Source organism: Leptosomus discolor, chromosome 4 (genome assembly GCF_034619465.1).
Source record: "Leptosomus discolor isolate bLepDis1 chromosome 4, bLepDis1.hap2, whole genome shotgun sequence".
NCBI classification, from domain to species: Eukaryota; Metazoa; Chordata; class Aves; order Leptosomiformes; family Leptosomidae; genus Leptosomus; species Leptosomus discolor.
The window spans coordinates 36,219,446-36,239,067 of record NC_141394.1 but is presented as its reverse complement, the minus strand read 5'-3'; the positions used below and the strand labels follow the sequence as shown (position 1 = coordinate 36,239,067).

The 19,622-nt window shown below is 37.9% G+C and overlaps 1 protein-coding gene across 5 annotated transcripts in view; it reads right to left on the bottom strand.

The window, feature by feature from the left end:
- The window catches only part of VEGFC (vascular endothelial growth factor C), an 82,493-nt gene that overhangs the window by 28,207 nt on the left and 34,664 nt on the right, over positions 1–19,622 (bottom strand). Inside the window, exon 2 of one of the 5 annotated variants that reach the window (XM_086464244.1) lies at positions 19,565–19,575. The exons of the other annotated variants lie outside the window; for them this stretch is intronic. Within the exon in view, the coding sequence (XP_086320370.1) occupies positions 19,565–19,575 (11 nt within the window). The remainder of the gene's footprint in view (positions 1–19,564; positions 19,576–19,622) is intronic. 5 annotated transcript variants of the gene reach the window in all.

Sequence of the window (19,622 nt, the reverse complement as noted above, 5' to 3'; positions counted from 1 at the left end):
GGAAGAGCGTGTTCTGCGTACAGTAGAAGCAACAGATCATTAAGGACTGTTAAAAATAGTTTCTAATTTTTTAAGAGAGGAATGCAACTGCTTCTGTAAATATAACAGTTGTCCGGCAACATTTTTGATTTTTCCAAATTTTCATTCATTTCACAAAAATATACTGTCTCACTCCCTACCTTTCATTCCAAATTCTTTGCTCTTTCTTAATTATGCATTGGGTTTTAGTGTAGGAAACACACACAAAAAAAAAAACCAAAAAACTCTAAATGGTTTTGCAATGGAAATCCAGACTTCAACATCTATTAGAAATTTATGACAACACACAAAGAAAGTAACATCAACAAAAATGTACTACAAATCAGAGGAGCTCTAATTTTTCATTAATCTTATGCAAATCCAGATTAGTGAAGTTTAGAAAGACATACTGTTTGTAGACACAATTACTGTCACCAAGCTTGTTGTTCTCAACTGTAATTAAAAAAAATATTAAAAATTCTATTTTCTGAAAGTAATATAATGTTAAAAAATATTGCAATAAGATAAATTCTACAACTGTTAGGACTAAAGTAAGCTTTTTCATAAATGCAACAGCCCATTGATTTTCATATAATCAGTTGCAGTGCACTCCTCATGAAATCCTGGACCAACTGCTTAATGTTTTCCTGACAAGACATCCCAGGATCTATATTCTACATTGAGAAGGAAGCAGGAAATAGTACCATCAGTGCCTGAAAAGGAAGGAGTTTTCTCTGTCCCACATTTTTTACTTTCTTTGCTCTTTTCAGTCAGTTATGGGGTTGGGTTTTGTGCCTTTTTTGTTGGTTGTGGGGGTTTTTTTGTTTTTGTTTTTGTTTTGTTTTTTTTTTTTGGGGGGGGGGTGGTGGTGGTGTTTGTTTATTTATTTGTTTTTTAAACACCACCACTCCCTTCGTAACTGTTTATCGCTGTCCTTTGGTTGGTCATTCTACTGTTTTTGTCATTTTTACATATCAACGTTGTCTTGCATGATCACCTAAAAATGCTAGCAGCTGTATTCTGGAGAAAGACATTGACTAAACCTTTGACTAGCCAATCCCTACAAGATGACAAATGATACTGGGCAAAATAACAACTTTAAAATACAAGAATGAATGGGAAATGCAGTAAAGAAATTTGCTTCATTTTATTTCTTCCACATTATTTCCCAAGGAACAGGGGAGATGACAAATACACATTTAAATAAAGCAGTAAAGCTTGATGACAAGCACTCTCTCACTATTATTTAACTTTGGAACATTTTCTTCTATCAAAGTATTTTTTTCACAATGTGGCTTTCCATTACATGGTATGTCCAGTTTTTCATAAAATTATAGCTTGCAAGGGGAGGGGCAGAATACTAAACAGGCTCTATATCCATTAAGAAAATCAGATCTATAATAGCATTTCCATGCATTACATTATTTGTCTTTCACGTGTCCCCAGTGTCTGCCTCTATTATTAATAACAAAGGTCAGAACACTTAATATTTGGCAGCAGGCTTGACACGTAATTGATGGTGCAATGTGCTATAACGGTACTTTATGCATCTGCTCCAGCTATAGTTGTCAGCTCATTTCATTTTCAAGGATTTTGTTGATTATTCTTAATAGGAAAATGCTGTCTATAAATCCCTCTATTTTAATATGCTTATACTTTGTATTTATTGACCGACTTAAATATAGTAAAACTCAGGTAGTTAAATCCAAACATTGAAACAGCGTGCAAGCAAACATAAATATTGCAAAACAAAAGTATGCATAAACACTTCACTTGCATAATATTTTATGGCAATTTTCATGTATTTCAGTGCTAGTTTTTTGGAAGCTGATGCCAGTAAAAAGAGAAAATATCCTAATTAATATCTTAGCCATAGCTAAGAATTAAATTCAACTTTTCTACGATCATGCTACAATTGCCCAAATTTTGATCTTATATGCACCAACTTGTCCTTAGTGAAACTGAATGACTGTCCGTAGTTGCAAACTTTTACCATTCAATATAGTAACAAAATAGTGCCTTACAGAAGTGAAACAGTAACAGTGAGCATAATTTTTTATTTCACATTACTTTCAATAAGTAGTAAGACCACTGCAGTTAAGTTGAACTAAATCAAAACATGAGAACAGCAGAGAGACTAGAATCGGTCTCTGTTCCAAAGAGCTTACAAAGCATATCAGACAAGCGTAAGAAGTAGGAATGAAAATATAAAATAAATAAAATGGTCTGAACTATATCATGCTTTAAGCGGCCTCTATTCATTCTGGCATTTTAAATACATTTAACATCAGTCAAAGGAAGCGAATAAATGGGGGGGGGGGGAAATGTACAAAGCAGATAGGCAAGGAAAAATAAACAAGTTTGGGGAGAGATCTGATAAAAACGAAGAAGACGACATTGGCTACAAGGATAAGCTTAAGACTACAGAAGTTTCACTTCCATATTATACATCACATTTTTTTTTTTTCTTTTGTCCAGAATATTTTTGGAGCAGAAGATGCATAAACTGCTAGAAAATCATCCTAGGCTTGTATTATTTAACATTGCTTTCCTGTTTATGAGTACAAGTATCTAAGCTACAGTATGTAGTGTAACATTTCCATTTCAACGGAAATCTAATTTCAATGCAAATCAGCATTTTTCCAGGTCATGTTTTATTTAAATACTCTTAAAAATTATGAAAAACATATCTAAGATTATAGATTTGCACACAGTCAAACATTTAGCTGCTGCTGAGGTTCTGAAACACGCTTCTTGGCTGCTGCTTATTCCTCAAGTACCTGCATTCCTGAATAGTTCTCAACCTTCCCTAATAAAATGCCAGTACTTTTCATGCATTCAGTAGGAGTTACTTATGAAAATACCCTTTTTTTGATCTGCATCTGATTTCCCAGGGAAGCAGAGAGAGAGAAAAAAAAAAATAATTCTAGTTTCTTTCTAGAGCAGCTGCCTTCTCTGCTGACGGGTTTCTTTAGAATCTCCTCTTAGATGGCCAGTTCTCCCAGGTTTCTATGAGCTTGGGCAATTAAGACTGTAGGTAACACAGTATCTGATACAGTTAGAAATGGTAATGCCACAGTGCCATGAGAGAAATCCATAGGATATAGACACACACGCATGTGTGCATAGAAACAACAAAAGAAAAGGTGTCAAATACTATTCCTGGCTATGATGGAAAGCAGTTTCAAGAAAGAGGGTTGGTAGCACTTAGCCAGACCCTGACTATCTATGACCTTTTTTGAAGCAATTTCACAACTAGATTATAGTAACAGAAAAGGTTTTGTTCTCATGCACTTCAGCCTGGTCTTTGAAACCTGCATTGTTCACAGCAGTAGTCTTCAACTTGTGTCCATAAATCCCTTCAAACTATTTCTAAGAATACAGTAAGTTGTAATTGCAAAATAAAATACAAATATCAAGCCCATTATTGATAGACTCAATTCACTATTCAGGAGGTTTGCACTGGATAAGCCCGCAAATTGAAGGTCAAAGGCTGCACAGCAGTCATGGAAATTTGTGGGACAACCATTTGCTGTCTAAGTGCAGCTGCATCTGGATTAATTGATTCAAAGACTTATAACTGAAGCTTCCAGCTAGCATTACAAATAGATTGCGAATCAGCAAGGATTTGGATTATTGCTGCCGAAAGGCTTACATCTGATTAAATCTTGAAGACATGAGGCAGTGCAATCTGTACCAGACGAGATTTGTCTATTATTTTCTTGGTCATCTGCAGCTACAGTGATCAGTGGTGACAAATGCGAGGCTCACCGTGAATGACCAACAGAAAGAGGAAACCATTTGTAAGTAAAAAATATTTGTAAAGTGAAAATAAAAATAAAGGACAACGTTGTGATGATTGCTGGGTTATCAAGATGGCTAACAGACAGAGCAATCCACCACAAAGGAGACAGCTAGCAGCATGAGAATGCCAGTGCTCATTGCAAAACAATCAGCAAGGTTCTGGTATCAACTGCATGTGCCCTAACTCTGAGGCATCTGGGCTGACAACACATGGCAGTTGTGTAGAATCTGACACGTTATAAAAACAGTATGTTCGTTCCGAACACTTTCAAGCAACTTAACTAACACTGAAAGTGAACCACGCAATTCTGAAAACTTCAGCACTTAGAAACTGAACTCCAACTAAAAATTCTGGTTATAAGATTATATATAAGATATACTCTGAAAAAAAATAAAACAATGCCAGTTAAGCAATTTTTTAATGGGTTGAATATTGCTGTTTTTTTTAAAATACCCTGCAACCTTTTGTTTTCCTTCCAACAGTCAGATGTACCTCATTAAAATCAGTACACATGAATAAACTACCAGGGCTTTATAAGAAGGTTGTTTATTTTCAATCTTTACTGAGCTTTCATTGGTATTATCATTACTTCTATTAGGAACTGCCATTAGCTTTGTCAGTAAAAGCAAACAAATACAGAGACAGTTTTTGAAGAAAACTATTAATATGGTAACACTGCATTACCTGTCATCACTTCAGCAGATTTAACACAGGCAGTGGGAATTAAAAACGTCAGTATCAACTGGAGATTTACTAAGCAGAAAGGTAAGGGACAACGCCTTCATTTTAATTTGAACGCCAGCTCATTCCAAGATACTGCTTGAGCACGGTACGTGTGCCTATTTGTGCTCTGCAAAGACATCCTAGACCCTAATTAGTCATTGAGAAGTAAGAGTTCTGGTCACGTATCAAGTGATGGGCTTCAACAAGGCAGTAGGTACAGTTTTAATGTAATGTTTTCTATTCTATGGGTCAATGGTACATACAAAAAGGTTACACTAAGAGCTGGAATAAGAAATTGCACATCCTTAAGAGCTTTTCTGAGTTACGCTAAACACACAGGCTACAGCATATGGTGCATTCTCACTGTGATGAGAGTATTTAGTTTTGAATTCAACACTCTTGTTTATTCTTGAATTTTTAACAATGTGGTCATTTATAGGATGGAAGGATTACACGGACACATCACCTCTTATCATTGTACAATTCTTCTCACTACTAAGTAACTTTCCAAAATCACTATTTGAAGCCCTCAGTAAATTTAATTAATCCATGGTCTAAATATTTAGCAACAGGTCACAGAAATATCTTGAATTAATTATACTTCTAAAACGGTTCTTAAAATAAATAATTTCACAGGCCATGAAACAACATCAAATGAATTTCAAAGAAAAAGTTGAACTTTATTCCTAAACAAATGTCTTAATCTAGTAAAACATGATTTCTGTATTGTTAAACAAGCCTTGCACAGTTTACAGATCTGTACAGAAATATTAATTAGAAGACCACCTACCTTGTCACATTGCCTATTTCAACAAAATATTCTAGCTAAAAACACAACACACTACTTAAAACTCAACAAAAAGCTAAAGAATAACGAGCAAGTTATAGCACAGCAATTCTAGTTGCAAAATCTGTTTCAAATTATTACAAATAAGTTTTGTATATATAAACAAGGAAACACATAAAGGCTTAGAAAACCATGCATTTTATTAAATTTTAGAGTATCTAAGTGTATGCCATTAAAATTACGTTATTATCTGATTATTTTACTTAGTATCACCTTTCTTCAGTTCATTTTACACAAGTCATTAGAAAAAAAAAGAATCTCTTTGGTAACTTAGAGAAAGACGCCTGACACATCACAGAGCTAAGCCTTTGGTAACCAATGTATTGAACTATGAGGTATCATTAATAAACAAAATACCCGAAGAAGCTTTTCATTACCCAAATATTTTATGTAAAGGTTCTTTGCTAAATGTACGCAAAAGAGAGCATCTGAATATCATTAGCCTAAGGTAGGTATACAAAGGACCTGCTCCCCACAGCCCATTTGTGCCCACTCTAATAATCTGGGTTTGAAATTTGTTCCATCCTAAATTCTGAGTGGAACATCCTTTGGATATCATTTTACATCTGTTACAGAGAAGTTACACAGAAACAAAACCACTTGTTTAGACATTGAGCCTTGCCTTTTGACGCTGCAGGAAAAAATAGTGAGACAATAGAGAAAAGCACTATCCAATCTTAATCCCAAAATTCCAAATGGATTAGAACAGTATAAAGAGAAGAAGATTTATTTTCAAGCCTTTAAGTACAATATTACATCAAAAACATTTTAAAAACAAAAGACAGCACCAAAATCCTTCACCCACACACAAAGCCATAATGTTTCATTAAAAACAAAGTATTTAAACCCAAGAAAATACAGTACTTTAACACATCAGTATTTGAGAAATATAGAATAGCGGGCATGGAAGAATACCATTTTATTCTTCCTATGTTTGAATAGCCTGTACCAGCTGCACACTTCCAGGTACTGCAATCTGCAGCTGAGGTATTCCTCTCCACAGAAGGGGTAAGATGATGTAAAGCACACCTTTGCTTTCCCTGATGCCTTAATGTCATTGCAAACTACAGTTCTGTGGAGCCGTCACATCCCTTCTGAACTATGGGGAGGAAAAAAAAAAAACACAACAACAAAGGTTTTTGATCACAAAAAGAATAGCAATGCTGCTGTATCACTGAAGGAGAAAGTTTATTGTACCATGTAAAACCTGACAGGTATTAAGAGATTTGTCAGCAGGGCATGAGAGATGGGGAAAGGCAAAAGAATCCTTGAGAATGGCAAATCCAAGAACTAGACTGAGACTTGGTCACAATTCCCTTTCATGCTACCAAATCAGGAGAAATATACGTTGCCCATTATTTTTGGCTTAAATTATTCTGAATAGTGTATTGTACTGTAATGTTACTTTAAAAGCGTCAGGGAACATCAGCAGCATTAAACTAGATCCTAATTTACACTGACAGGACACAGAGTAATCTAGTGCTGAACAAAGTATGTTATCAGAAACTTTTTGAAGAAAGCTTTAATGCAGAATGAAGTTTTTGCAAGAACAGAACTATCAACTTCTACTGGATTGCAAGAATATACACATCATCTCTGATGGAAGGTTTAATATCGCATCTTGAAACCCACAATAGCTGCCATTAGTTAAAAGCTGTCCTATACCACTTTGCTGAGTTGCCTGCATTCCTATCCTGGATCAAAAACTAATGAAAAAGAAAATGGATTTATAGGGATTATATATATTAAAAGGAGGCATACAGAGAGCAGAAGAAAGGGGAACAGAGGCTCTAGTTACTCAAAGTCTGTGGAAAGACGTAAGGAAGATGTTTAAAATTAAGAAGCATATGCATAAACCTTACTGTTACATTGAAATATTTTCTCATGTTAAGCTTTTTATCTGCTCTTAGAAGTAAACAATTATTTTATGAAAAAAAAAAGGTTTTGTACCACTGTATTTTGTATTCACCTGTAACAGAGTCTTGAACAGAAGAACTTTAAGTAAAGAAACCCAGATATGAGGTTTGTGAGGTGAAAATGAGAGTGAGGGAAGAAAGATAAGGGAGTAAAAGTTCATCGGTAACCGGACGGTGCAACATAACACCCAGTCTCAGGCTCAGAGCACCCTGAGGTTTATTCTTCAGAAGCAAAGGTACACATCTCGAGATGAGAGATTCTAATACAAAAGGAAGAAACAATTAAATCAAAGGGCTCTAGATGTTCTGAATACAATAGATCCTATCATATTAGCCAGTTTCCTCAAAATAAAAGGCTCCAGAGGGTTTTTTTTTTTTGAGATTTGAGCAGAAGAAAGCATCAAAGCAGGAGAACTTATACAGAAATTTCAAATTCTCTAGCACTAACAGCAACCCTTAAGGAAGTGCTTTCTGAAGCATATGAAACCACTTCCCAACGACAATCTGCAGAGTTTATAATGATTTGCATATAAAACCATGATGGAGTTACGTGCATACAAAATTGATGTAGTAGAAGGATTCCTTTGACTTTTTTCCCTTATCGTTTGTACCATGAAGCACATACATGTCTTTGCAGGATCGCAGTCCTGGAAATTGGAATTTTGTACACACACTTGTTAATACCAAGAGCCCATTGTAGTCATTGAGGTTACTATTTACAGGACCAGACCTGTAAATAAATTTCTGTCTGTTCTTGCACACGTTTCTAGCATTTCTTTTATGGAGAACTGCAATTTGCCCAACGCTTTGAGACAGCAGCTCTTTTCAAACAAAGTAGATTCAGACACAGGGAACACATGTCCCATTAGAGTAACTGGCAGTGAGAATGACATTTCTGGTATGTTGAATTAAATTTTGTTTCAAAAGGAAGTGTTTTGTTTATTTTCAATTTTCTTTGAACTAGGATCGCAAAAGAGGGAAAAAATCTAAATGAATGACCTTTAAGAGCATTTTGTTTCATACTGAAATAGTTTTAAAACAATTTGGAAAGCAATTATTAATGAAGCTTTATAAACATGTGTGGCAGATTGTTATGTATTTTTACTAATCTACCTGGAGGTTATTTCTGACATCCCACACAATAATCTCCCTGTCTTACATTTCTGAAAAGTCACATAACTGTCACCCTACATTATGAGAGACAAAACTTGAACAGTGTCTATTAAATTCCTGTTTCCTCTGAGAAGGAAAGGAACAAAGAATGCAGAATTTTGCTGTTCCAAAAGACTCAGATTTTAAAAGTGTAACCTTAATATGTCTCTTTGCAATTATTCACATTTTTAATTTGGATCAATTAGAACTTTAACTATGTCATAATTGGTCTGGAGGGCTGTTTTTCTTGAGATGTCATTAAAATTGACTGTGCCTTTAAACAAACGTGCACAGATGCTATGGGTACAGCTAATCACAGGCACAAAGGCCCAGTCAAGGTCAGGCTGCAAGTTTGCCTCTAATTGCCCAGTTATACATTCCTTGTTCACCCAAATCTTCTACTGACTTCAATGGGATTTTTGTTTAGTGAGGATTACAGGATTTCGCCTCCTAGCTCAAGTATTGCATCTATACATTACTGTGTATAGTACGTTTTAGTCCCTACGACCACAGTAGCTGTAGTTTTACTAGCCCTAAGTGTCATGTTGAGCTTTTTAAATCTTTCACTCTCCCAAAGCCTTAAAACTCAAATTCCTTTTGTTATACTTGACGTTCTTTTACTCTTCCATGGTCAACATTATTGGACTCTGAAAATTAGTTACCTGGCAGCTAATGTTTGTCTTACTGCTGCTATATTTTTCATTTCAAACATGCTGATTTGCTTTCAAATCCTATTGACCTAACTACTGTATTAGTCATTCTGCTTAAATACAAAGACAGTATTTTTCCTACCCCAAAGTCTTTCTCTTAAATTCTTGGTTACATTTCAGCTCCTTATTAAAGCAGTCTGGTGATTTTTAGATGATCTTACCAATGCCCATAATAGCTTTTGTTGACTTCTCTAAACATTTTTGCCTGTCACAGCATGTTTGTAAGATTAATTCCCAATTCCAATTTTTTTTTAGCTGTTTACATCGGGTCGCCTGCAGTCCTTCCTTAGTTTACCCCACAACATATGCTCATAAAACATTTTTTCATCATCATGCAAACACTACAATCTAGACAAAGTGCATGCTATCATTTTTTATCAGACCAGCTGTACGACTCAAAAGGCAAGGGTGTTGCTATGTTGTCAGTTCAGGCCTGTTGGTCTCTTCCTCATCCAAACTGAACACATGAGGAAACCCAGACACAGCTGACAAGACAGTTCACTCAAGGGCCTGCTTCTAATAGTGCAAACACAAAACTCCACGAGTTCATCTCCAGCATATCCCAGCTGGTCTGGCACCAATGAAGCCCTTCTGCCACCTCCCAGAGCAAGCAACGGGCACCTGCAGCATTACACAATGCAAACACCTTTCCAGGGGGCTGAAACACACCCTTTGAGTATTTAAAAAACAAAATATACTCAACTAACAACAACAAAAAAATCCCTCTGAACTGAAGGCCCCTCCAAAACAACAAAAGTAGTGAATATGTCTCAGAGATGTTATATAGGAGCGAAGGGGACCGGTATAAACTGCCACGCCAAGTGCGTGTGGTCAGCCTGCTCTAGGCAGCATCAACAAGGGCCAACCCATACCTAAGCGGCCTGGGGGCTAGTTTGTTCTCTGCTACAATCCACAAAGACCGCATACATAGAGTCTTTGCTTCCTTAAGAAGTACCGTGTACATGAGAGAAATACGGCAAAACCATTTTCAAACTCTCAACTCCTAATGCCTCCCAAAGTAATGCCCGGCACACGGACTCCCTGGAAAGTGAAAGCAAATCAGTGAAATTCGAAGACAACACATATAATTTACAACACAGTAACTCCCTATGCAGGTTGCATCACAGGGAAGACAAGCAGCTTCAGGATGCTACAGTTTAGTCTAATAACTATTGATCCTTATCAATTTTCTGTTGTGTTTCTCAAGGTATTTACCAGATAAACTTTTATGAAATGCGCTTTTAGTCAACACTCTCTCCCGGGCAAGGGCTTCGTAAAAATGTAGCTACCTCAAGCTCCCTGAACCGCTATATTCTAAACTTGCTGCTGGATTAAACAGGAAAGTGTTAATGCTGAAAGACTTTACACATCATGGACTCAGCCTCTGCTGCTGCAAGCTGTTCAAGCAAAATACCAAGAATAACCCAACCAGAACTGTCCAGGTGAGAAGTCAAGCACTTACTAGTCTTACCACAGGAAAATGTTACTTCGCTGTCTCACACCCTCTGAACTCCCTCACGCTTCTCATCCTCTATCAGGTCCATGCTGTCTATACTAAAGTAATGTTCTCAGTGATGTCTTCTCCACTGTTGTAGCAGAACACTTTGATATAAATGTACAAAAATAAAAATAAAAGCTATGTCAGAGAAATACATGGGCTCCACAATGCATTGTCAAGAAGAAACTTAAATATTTGTTAAATATTAGAAAGATGCACAGGTGAGCACTGAGTATTTTGACCGTAATGTTAAACATCTAGACTTTAAAACAATTTTTTTTCTAATTCTTAAATGCTTGAAGAAAATTATGCCCAATAACTTCTCCTAGAGGCTCTGTTTCTACCCACGCCAGTCGTCTTTAGCCTAAGCCTGTCTTTGGGCATCATCAAATGTTTCTGTTGGCCTTGATTTTAACTATTCATTTCTGATTTGTGAGGAACATTTAACTGTGCGCCACAGACTGAGAAGCTGTAAGTTAACAGACTGATTTTTGTCTTATGAGAGGCCAATACTCGAACATCTTTTAATTAGCAAAGCCTCTTTTCTGTACAACTGCGAATTACAGCATTTTAAAAGAGTAGAAGAAAATACCATATTCCCTTATCTATGTTTTTATGGGTAAACATATAACTATAGTTATTTTCCATTCTGTGGTGTACATGCATTTCAGTATAGTTTTATTGTCAATTGAACAATATTTTTTAGGGAGCAGGTGAAAGATGAAGTATTAGTTACATGAGAATCAGAAGCATTAAGTAAAGTGACACAGTGGATAAAGTACATTCATTCATAAAAAGTCACCCATCAGTTACAAGCAACAGAAGATGTATAATCACTGCTTATATTTTGCAGTTTCTCCGATATCACTATGTGAGTAATCAGAACACTATTTAATCAGGTCTACTTTCAAGGTTACATTATGTTCCAATACAGTGTGAAACAGTCACTGCCAACTGACATACACAGTAGTATTCTTCATGCCTGAAAAGCACATGCTAGTCAGGAGATCTTTATCAACTATTTACTTTAAACACAAAAGAGCACTTAACTCATACTGATAAACAGGGGACACAAACTTAGTGCTGAGTTTGGGACACTGCTACAAGGCTACACTCAACGGGCACTGTCAGGTCTGGATCACACACAGAAACAGTGGTCAACTTTTTGGGGCTCAAGCACCAGCCTGACCATTGCACTCCCGTTGCCCTTGGAATACACAGCAGCAGTGGGGTGCACAGCTAATTGCCAGATGATGTGCAGATCAGTGGATGCTTGCTGGCTTTGCATAAGAACTTTAAAGTCTCCTTCAGTCTTCGGTATCATCGTATTCAGTCACATCAAATCAGGGAGGCTGGATAACAAGAACTGGCAGATTGATTCAGTTCAAAGGCTAGACTGCTGTTATTTAAATAAAAGATGTGTTATCTTGCAATTTGGTCTGTAAGGAACATGGAACACATATATGGAGGGTACAAATTAGAACTGTGCAATCCAATTTTTGGAAGGTAACTAGCCCTGCCAAGTAAGCGCACATTTTTAAACTGAACTTAACACCCTATCTTTTCTGTGAACTGCAATTCTTGCGTGGCTTATTTTGACCTTCTTTCTGCAAAGCCTGCGTTAAGCCACGGTAGTTTGTAGCCTGCAGACAGAACAGAAAATGCTTTCCCTCTGAAACGTCCAGATATATCTTTTCCATTCGCAGCCTTTTTCAGATTTTTAACAAATACTTTCCATTTAAGGATGGATCCCTGTTTTCTGCAACCACACATGATCTGCTTCCTGAGCTTAATTCCAACATTCCCTCAGAGCATTCCTTACATGAGACACCTAAAACTCCTCTCAACAGTCTTAGGACCAAATGGCACACGCATTAAAATCTCTCAGCACTGTCTATACAACAACACTATTTGTGCCTACCAATTCTGCCCACAGACAGACTTCAGTGCTGTCAACTCAGCAATTTTCTTAGGGGTAAACACACTTGAAGGTAGTTTTGGAGAGCACATGGACATTCCTTATATGAACAGCAACGTTTCATGATACTCTTCATTTACAAAATTAGTATTCAAATTGTAACTGCAGGGGATACATGGGAAAGGGAACACTACTATAGTCTTCAGTTCCTACAATAGTGCAATACAAAAGACAACATGCACTAAAGCCCCATCTCAATTTGAGATAGCCATGTTAGTCAAACATCACTGGCAGGCAGAATTATACCTATTTATTGATATGTCCAAAATGGAAGCAGCAGAATTTCTGGGAAAACCAAACAAAAAGCACCCTGCAACAGCCTATACCAGTATTCCTGATAAAAGACTTCATATCTGCTAACGAAAGTAAAGTAGAAGTTACCCTTGTTATCAAATCCTGAATCAGGAGGTACAGCATATTACAAAGATGTTGATTTGCCATTGTACTTAAAGTGATTGCCTCCGGCTGTATACTTATTCTGGTCTTCAGAAAGCATGCGCTGTCCTAGCTAGAAATAGATGTCAGAAAGTGTACACCCAGACAGAAAATACGGTGCATTATGCTAAATAAGTAGTTTGCTTATGATTTTTTTCAAAGGAATATTAAACAGGCATTTTTAGTATAGTCAAATCTAGTAACACTATAAATGGCACAAATGAATAAGTAGTTATGTATGTGCTCTTTCATAATTTCAGATTTATCTAGTGAGTCACATTTTCATGATTTCTGATATGTTAGTGGGTTATACGGAAACATTTTTGATGTGTAAAGGACTGTGCTAGAAGAGTTAAAGAACTGGGAAATACAATTTTCATTGTGGCCCAAATGTGGCTAAAATAGGTAAATGTAGCCTAAAACCTGAAATCTGAGTGGCTATTGCATATTTTTATTCATACCCGACTGCCTTACAAAAGGACATATTTTGCAAACACAAGAAAGTACTTAGCTTTTCTGAATAAAAAATGGCACAAAGACATGGATTTAGAAGCCAAACTTTTATGACATTGATACTAAAAGTCCAGATTCTGGGACTCACACAGTTATAAAAAAAAATCATGTCTTCAAAATGTATTTAACATCACCTGAGAGTGGGCAACTGTTTTGAAAACCAAACATTAAAGGAACAGAACAACACAGAAAACCAGAAAATTCATCAAATTTTTGGATCTTCTATTTTATACCTGACTCTCAACTTCTAGTTATTTCAATACAGCAGTAATGTTCTAAGCATCCAGAATTCAGTACTTCAAATGAAAGTCTAGAGAACAGATGCCCCTACATGAGTAGTTGAACTGAATAATGAAAACTGCAGTCTCTATAAGTGGAATTGCTTTTATTATCACTTATTCTTTCAAAGAACAAGAGTTGGTAAAGTTTATTACAGGAATATATTATTTCTCCTGATACGCAATAAAAAGGAACATACAGACTATAATTCAAGTTATTAATTATATTGAGTTAAGTTGTCTTCATTTGAAGGACAGGTGTCAAGAACAGATTGAGAAAGCTAACATCTTGGAAACTTCATCCCATGGAGGAGTTACTTTATCTTGAAAGACAGGTGAACTTTACCACAGACACAATTTACCAGAAAAATTACAATTTCTCAGCAAATGAACAAACAACACTGATTTACATTTCATTTCTAAAGAAACGACAAAAAAACAAGAGAACCCTTCCATTCTGTCTCTCGCATTGTTTTTTGAGTGTGTGTTACGGGTCTCCTTCCAAGAAATCCCCCCTCCTACTCCGCCTCCCCATTCTTCCCCGGGATCCTCAATTTTAACATCTATTTTTTTGGGATTTCATCTTTTTTTTTCTTCAATACTGTCTCAAGAGTAGTGTTTCACCTTCTGATTTCATGCCCTTGGATATCATCAGGGAAACCAGAACTCCTATAACAATAACAAAAGGATTAAGGGCAGTAGAATAGTAGCCTCCTTATCAAGACTAAATATAAAACCTGGAATCTGAAGAACAATAACTCAATTTTACAGTAACATTCAAGGTTTTGACATTTTTTTGACATTTCTGACATCTACACATTCCCCACTGGAATGTGGGGAATTAACTTGATGGTTTCTAAAAATAGGAATGCATGTGTTTCTCTCTATGTGCCTCCCCACCTCCATTACCAAATAATAGTCTGCATAATCTGGTAACTTTAACAAAACATTTAAGTTTAAAAGCATGGTGTATTTTTATGATACAAAGATACAGCATATTCCACTAAACTATTACTTGATTTGGCAAAAAAGTCTGAACAGAAGCAGGTTTAGGTGTTGGGTTTTTTTGTTTTTTTTTTTTTTTTTTTTCTTGTGTTGTTTGCTTAATGCTGCCTGGCACTGGTTACTTTCTATTCCTGCTAGAATGACAGAATTATCCAGGTTGGAAAAGTCCTCAGATGGCCATCTACTCCAACCTCCTGACCAAACCTTCAAAGACAAAAAACCCTACAACCTCCCAGGAAAACTTATTCCGATGGTTAATTATCCCTGTAGAAAAGCTTTTTTTTTTTTTTTTTCCCCTTCTATCCTTTGGAAGCCTCTCCTGTTTCAACTTAGGGTAATCGTCTCTTGTTCTAAGCCTGTGCACCTCAGTAAAGAGCTTGGCTCCATTTTCTTAGTAACCTCAAGTTTTGGTCCAGTCCTCTCAGACTCTTCTCACAGGGCACATGTTCCAGCCCATCTTGGTGGCCCACTGCTAGACTCAATCAAGTTGATTGACATCTTTTTTCTTTTTTCCCCCAAAACAGAGCACAGTATTCCATATGTGAGTTAACAAGCATCAAATAGAGAAGGATAACCACTTTGCTCAATTTACTGGCCATGCTCCTCTTGACAGAGCTCAGGATGCTGTCAGCCTGTATTGCTGGTAGGGCACAATACTGGCTCACGTTCAGCTTTCCATCTATCAGGAACTCCAAGTCCTTTTCCGCAGAGCTGCTCCCCAACCAGTCAGCCCCAGTCCCTATCATTCCAAGTAGCTCTTCCATCCCAGGCTAAAGGCTTCTTATTTGTCTTTATTGAATTTCATCAGATTCCTGTCCATCTATTTTTCCAGAGCACCTAGGCCTCTGAATGGTAACCCTGCCCTGAAGTCTATCAGCTACACTGCTTCCACACCTTCAGTTTGGTGTCATCCAAAAACATTATGATGATGTGCTCTGTCTCACCACAATATATCCCCTCCTCCTTCAGTTCCTGACAAACACATAAAACAGGACAGATCCCAGGATAGGCCCCTGAGAAAAGGCACTTGTAACTGACCTCCAAACAGAGTATGAATCATTAACTACACTCCAGAACCCAAGCTTCCAACCAGCCGGAGCATAAGATGCTAGCTTGAATACAAGAATACTGCAGGAGACAGCATCAGAAGACTTGCTGAAGTCAAGGCAGTTGAAATCCACTTCTTTGACCTCATCCACAGATCTAATAATTTCATCACCGATGGTGATCAGATTAGTCAAGCATGATTTACCCTTGGTATAACCATGCTGCCTCTGAAAGGATCCCATTTACCAGTTTGCTGAATAAACCAAAGTTTGCTCTATCGAAGGCCAGCATGTATACTCTGCTAGTTGCCTTCCTCACACCCCTCAGCATATTGAGCTCCAGTAATTCATGGTCGCTACAAGCCAAGGCTGCCATTGATTATTACCTCCTTGGCCAGTTCTTTACTTGTGAGGACAGCATCACCCAGGTGTACTGCAACTTAGAGTCCCCTGACAGTCCCCCAAAACTGGGTTGCTTATATGTGCTGCCCTTGCAGCAGGTGTCAGGGATGCTAAAGTCTACCCTAAAAACAAGGGTCTCCAAGTTGCTTAAATATGACTTCGTCTTCTTCCTCGTACTAACCAAATTATCTGTAACACACACTCACCACAATGTCAACCACACCAGCCCCTCCTGCAATCCTAATCCACAAGCAACCTGTCCACTCAAACTGTTTCTTCCTGTAAAGGAAAACCCCATCCCTTTGTTCCCTGCCTGTCTTCCTATATCCATCCATCACAGTTGTTGCAACAATGCCTTAGCGATGTGTCTGCACGCAGAGCTCTGCCTCCTCCTGATTGATTCCTAGGTTGTGTGAATCTCTGTGCAGGCAATTCTTCCCTGACAGTCTATAAACCAGAAGATTTATGTTTTGCTTTGAAGCTCATCCTCAGATTTGACCATCTGCTGATAGTACTCTTCTGTCATCCAAATTTTGGGTTCTTTTCTCCCAACAAATTTTTTCCTTCTCCTGAAAATCTGTTTCTATCCCTCTCCATTCCAGTAAGAAAACATTAATTAAAAAACACAATTAAAATAAATATGACAAACCAGCAGTTTGCCTGTCAGCTATTACTTTCAAATAAGCATTGCTACTTTTGGGAAAGCTGTACTGTGGTAAGTTAAAATGATGAAAAAATCTGTAGAAATCTATGCATTACCATGTTCAATCAGTATCATATACACAGGCAATGGAAGGAAAGGCTATTAGCCAAGCATGGCCAAAATCTCTTCTAACACAGTGATTTTAAAGACTGGAACTGCAAACTGAAAATAGTGTCTTGGACCGAGTGAAAAACCATATAGGTGCAGGTATCCTGCACTGGTATTCCAACTACCTCATTTAAAAGTCACCCTAGGGTTGTCTCCAGATTGCAGTACCGAGACTGCCTAACCTCATTGCTTTGCACAGGATATGCTCTGAACCAGGACACAGGCTCCCTAGCTGGGAGGTGCTGTCGATTCTCTCAGGGTAGAAGAGGCCTTGCAGAGGGATCTAGAGAGATTAGAGCATTGGATAACAACTAATGGGATGAAATTTAACAAGTCCAAATGCCAGATTCTGCACCTGGGACAGAGTAACACCAAGCATAACCATAAATTGGAGAGGAGTGGCTGGAGAGCAGCCCTGCAGAAAGGGATCTGGGGGTGCTGGTCAGCAGCAGGCTCAGTGTGAGTCAGCAGTGTGCCCTGGCAGCCCAGAGGGCAAACCCCATCCTGGGGTGCACCAAACACAGCAGAACCAGCTGGTCAAAGGAGCTGATTATCTCACTGTATTCAACGTTGGTGCGGCCCCACCTTGAGTCCTGTGTGCAGTTCTGGGCACCACAATACAAGAAGGGTGTGAAGGTCTTTGAATGTGTCCAGAGGAGGGCAACAAGGCTGATGAAAGGGCTGGAAGGCACGTCCTGTGAGGAGCGGCTGAGGACTTTGGGCTTGTCTAGTTTGGAGAAAAGGAGGCTGAGGGGGCGACTTCATTGCTCTCTACAGCTTCCCGAGGAGGGGATGTGAAGAGAGATGTGCTGAGCTCTTCTCCCTGGGATCCAATGGTAGGACACATGGGAATGGTTCAAAGCTGCAGCAGGGAGGTTCAGACTAGACATTAGGAAGCATTTCTTTAACAAGAGGGTGGTCAAACACTGGAACACGTGTGGTTGATGCCCCAAGCCTGTCCTGTTTAAGAGGCATTTGGACAATGCCCTTAACAACATGCTTTAACTTTTGATCAGCCCTGAAGTGGTGAGGCAGTTGGACTAGATGATCGTTGTAGGTCCCGTCCAACTAGAGGTATTCTATTCTATTCTAGTATCTGGAAGTGAATGGTGTTATCCCTTTGAAGCTGAACTGCATGCTGAAAAGCAAGTCTAAACCATGTTGCAAGAAAGGGGTTTCTCAGGAAAGGTGACTCTGCTGCACTGCCACAGAAAAGCTGAAAGAGTGGCTTTTTTAACTCTTAAAAAGAGGCAAAAAAATGGCTCACAACACTTACACTACTGTAGTTCAGGGCTGAGATATATGGAACGCAAAGCAACAGAACTCAAAATATGTCCTAAGCCAGAAAAATCAGCAGGGCCTTGGTTCTGCTGGGGATATTGCCCAGCAAGACATGGAAGCACTGAGCGACGGTGAGGATCTCCAGCCTCACATCTTGAACTACAATTCCACTTCCTTGGTCAAGCCTGCAGAAGAGCTTTAGAGAATGATGAGAAGACAGTCTCATTACAGGCTACTATTTATAAGAAATGTATGCTGTTTCTCTTTCAGCGAGTCAACTAACTTAGTATTTGGTTAGTGAATGGAAGCCACTAAAAAAACCCAAGATGTTATTGACCCCTATAGTTAGCTCAGAGAATCTCTGAGAAGAGAAACAGACACACATCTCAATGTGCTGAAAAAAACCAGTGTTAATGTCAACTACTGCATTGAAAAACACATCAAACAAGTCCCATTGACTGGTTATCGCTGTAATATGGTAAAAACTGCAGATCATTCATGGCTCCTCATAAACAAAACACTCTCAATCCAAATTTCCAATTGTGACACTACTTTTATCCAGACTTAATACTGAGCTCATTTTTTTCCAATTAAACCAAGGAGATAATCCCCAAGATGAAAGTAAAGCAGTACACACATCTGTAGGGCTGGAGTACAGATTACCCATTATTTATGAAACATAAACACTGTCTCGTGACTATTCCTATCTTTACATTCTTAAGCAAGGCCGTATATTTCCTATATATTGCTTGGTTAGAGAAACATTTTTGGTAGCTAGATCATAGCACAGAAAAAGGCATAGAAAAACTAAAGATGCAGAATGAAAAGATGCTGTGTTCCCCATCACTCAACAAAGCCTTTTTTAAAAATCCAGATAAAAGCAGGTTGTCTAACATTATAACAGCTCTAGACTACAATCTGAATTACTTCTATAGATAACTTCTTGGTTTTAAACTCTCAAAAGAAAAGGCAGCCCAACTCCTTTGCTAGAAGTGCCCACAAATCAAAAAACCCAGTCAAAAATATACTTGAAGGAGCAATTCTGTCTTTACAGCTGTTGTGACCACAGCTACGCTGATTTTAGTGGAGTTCAGACTATTTACAGCAGCTGAAGATCTGGTCTTCCAATTTAAATTCTGTCCTGACTTTGAGTAATTCTGTTGAGGTCACCAGAACAGGGTTACTCAGGACATAAATTTGCCCC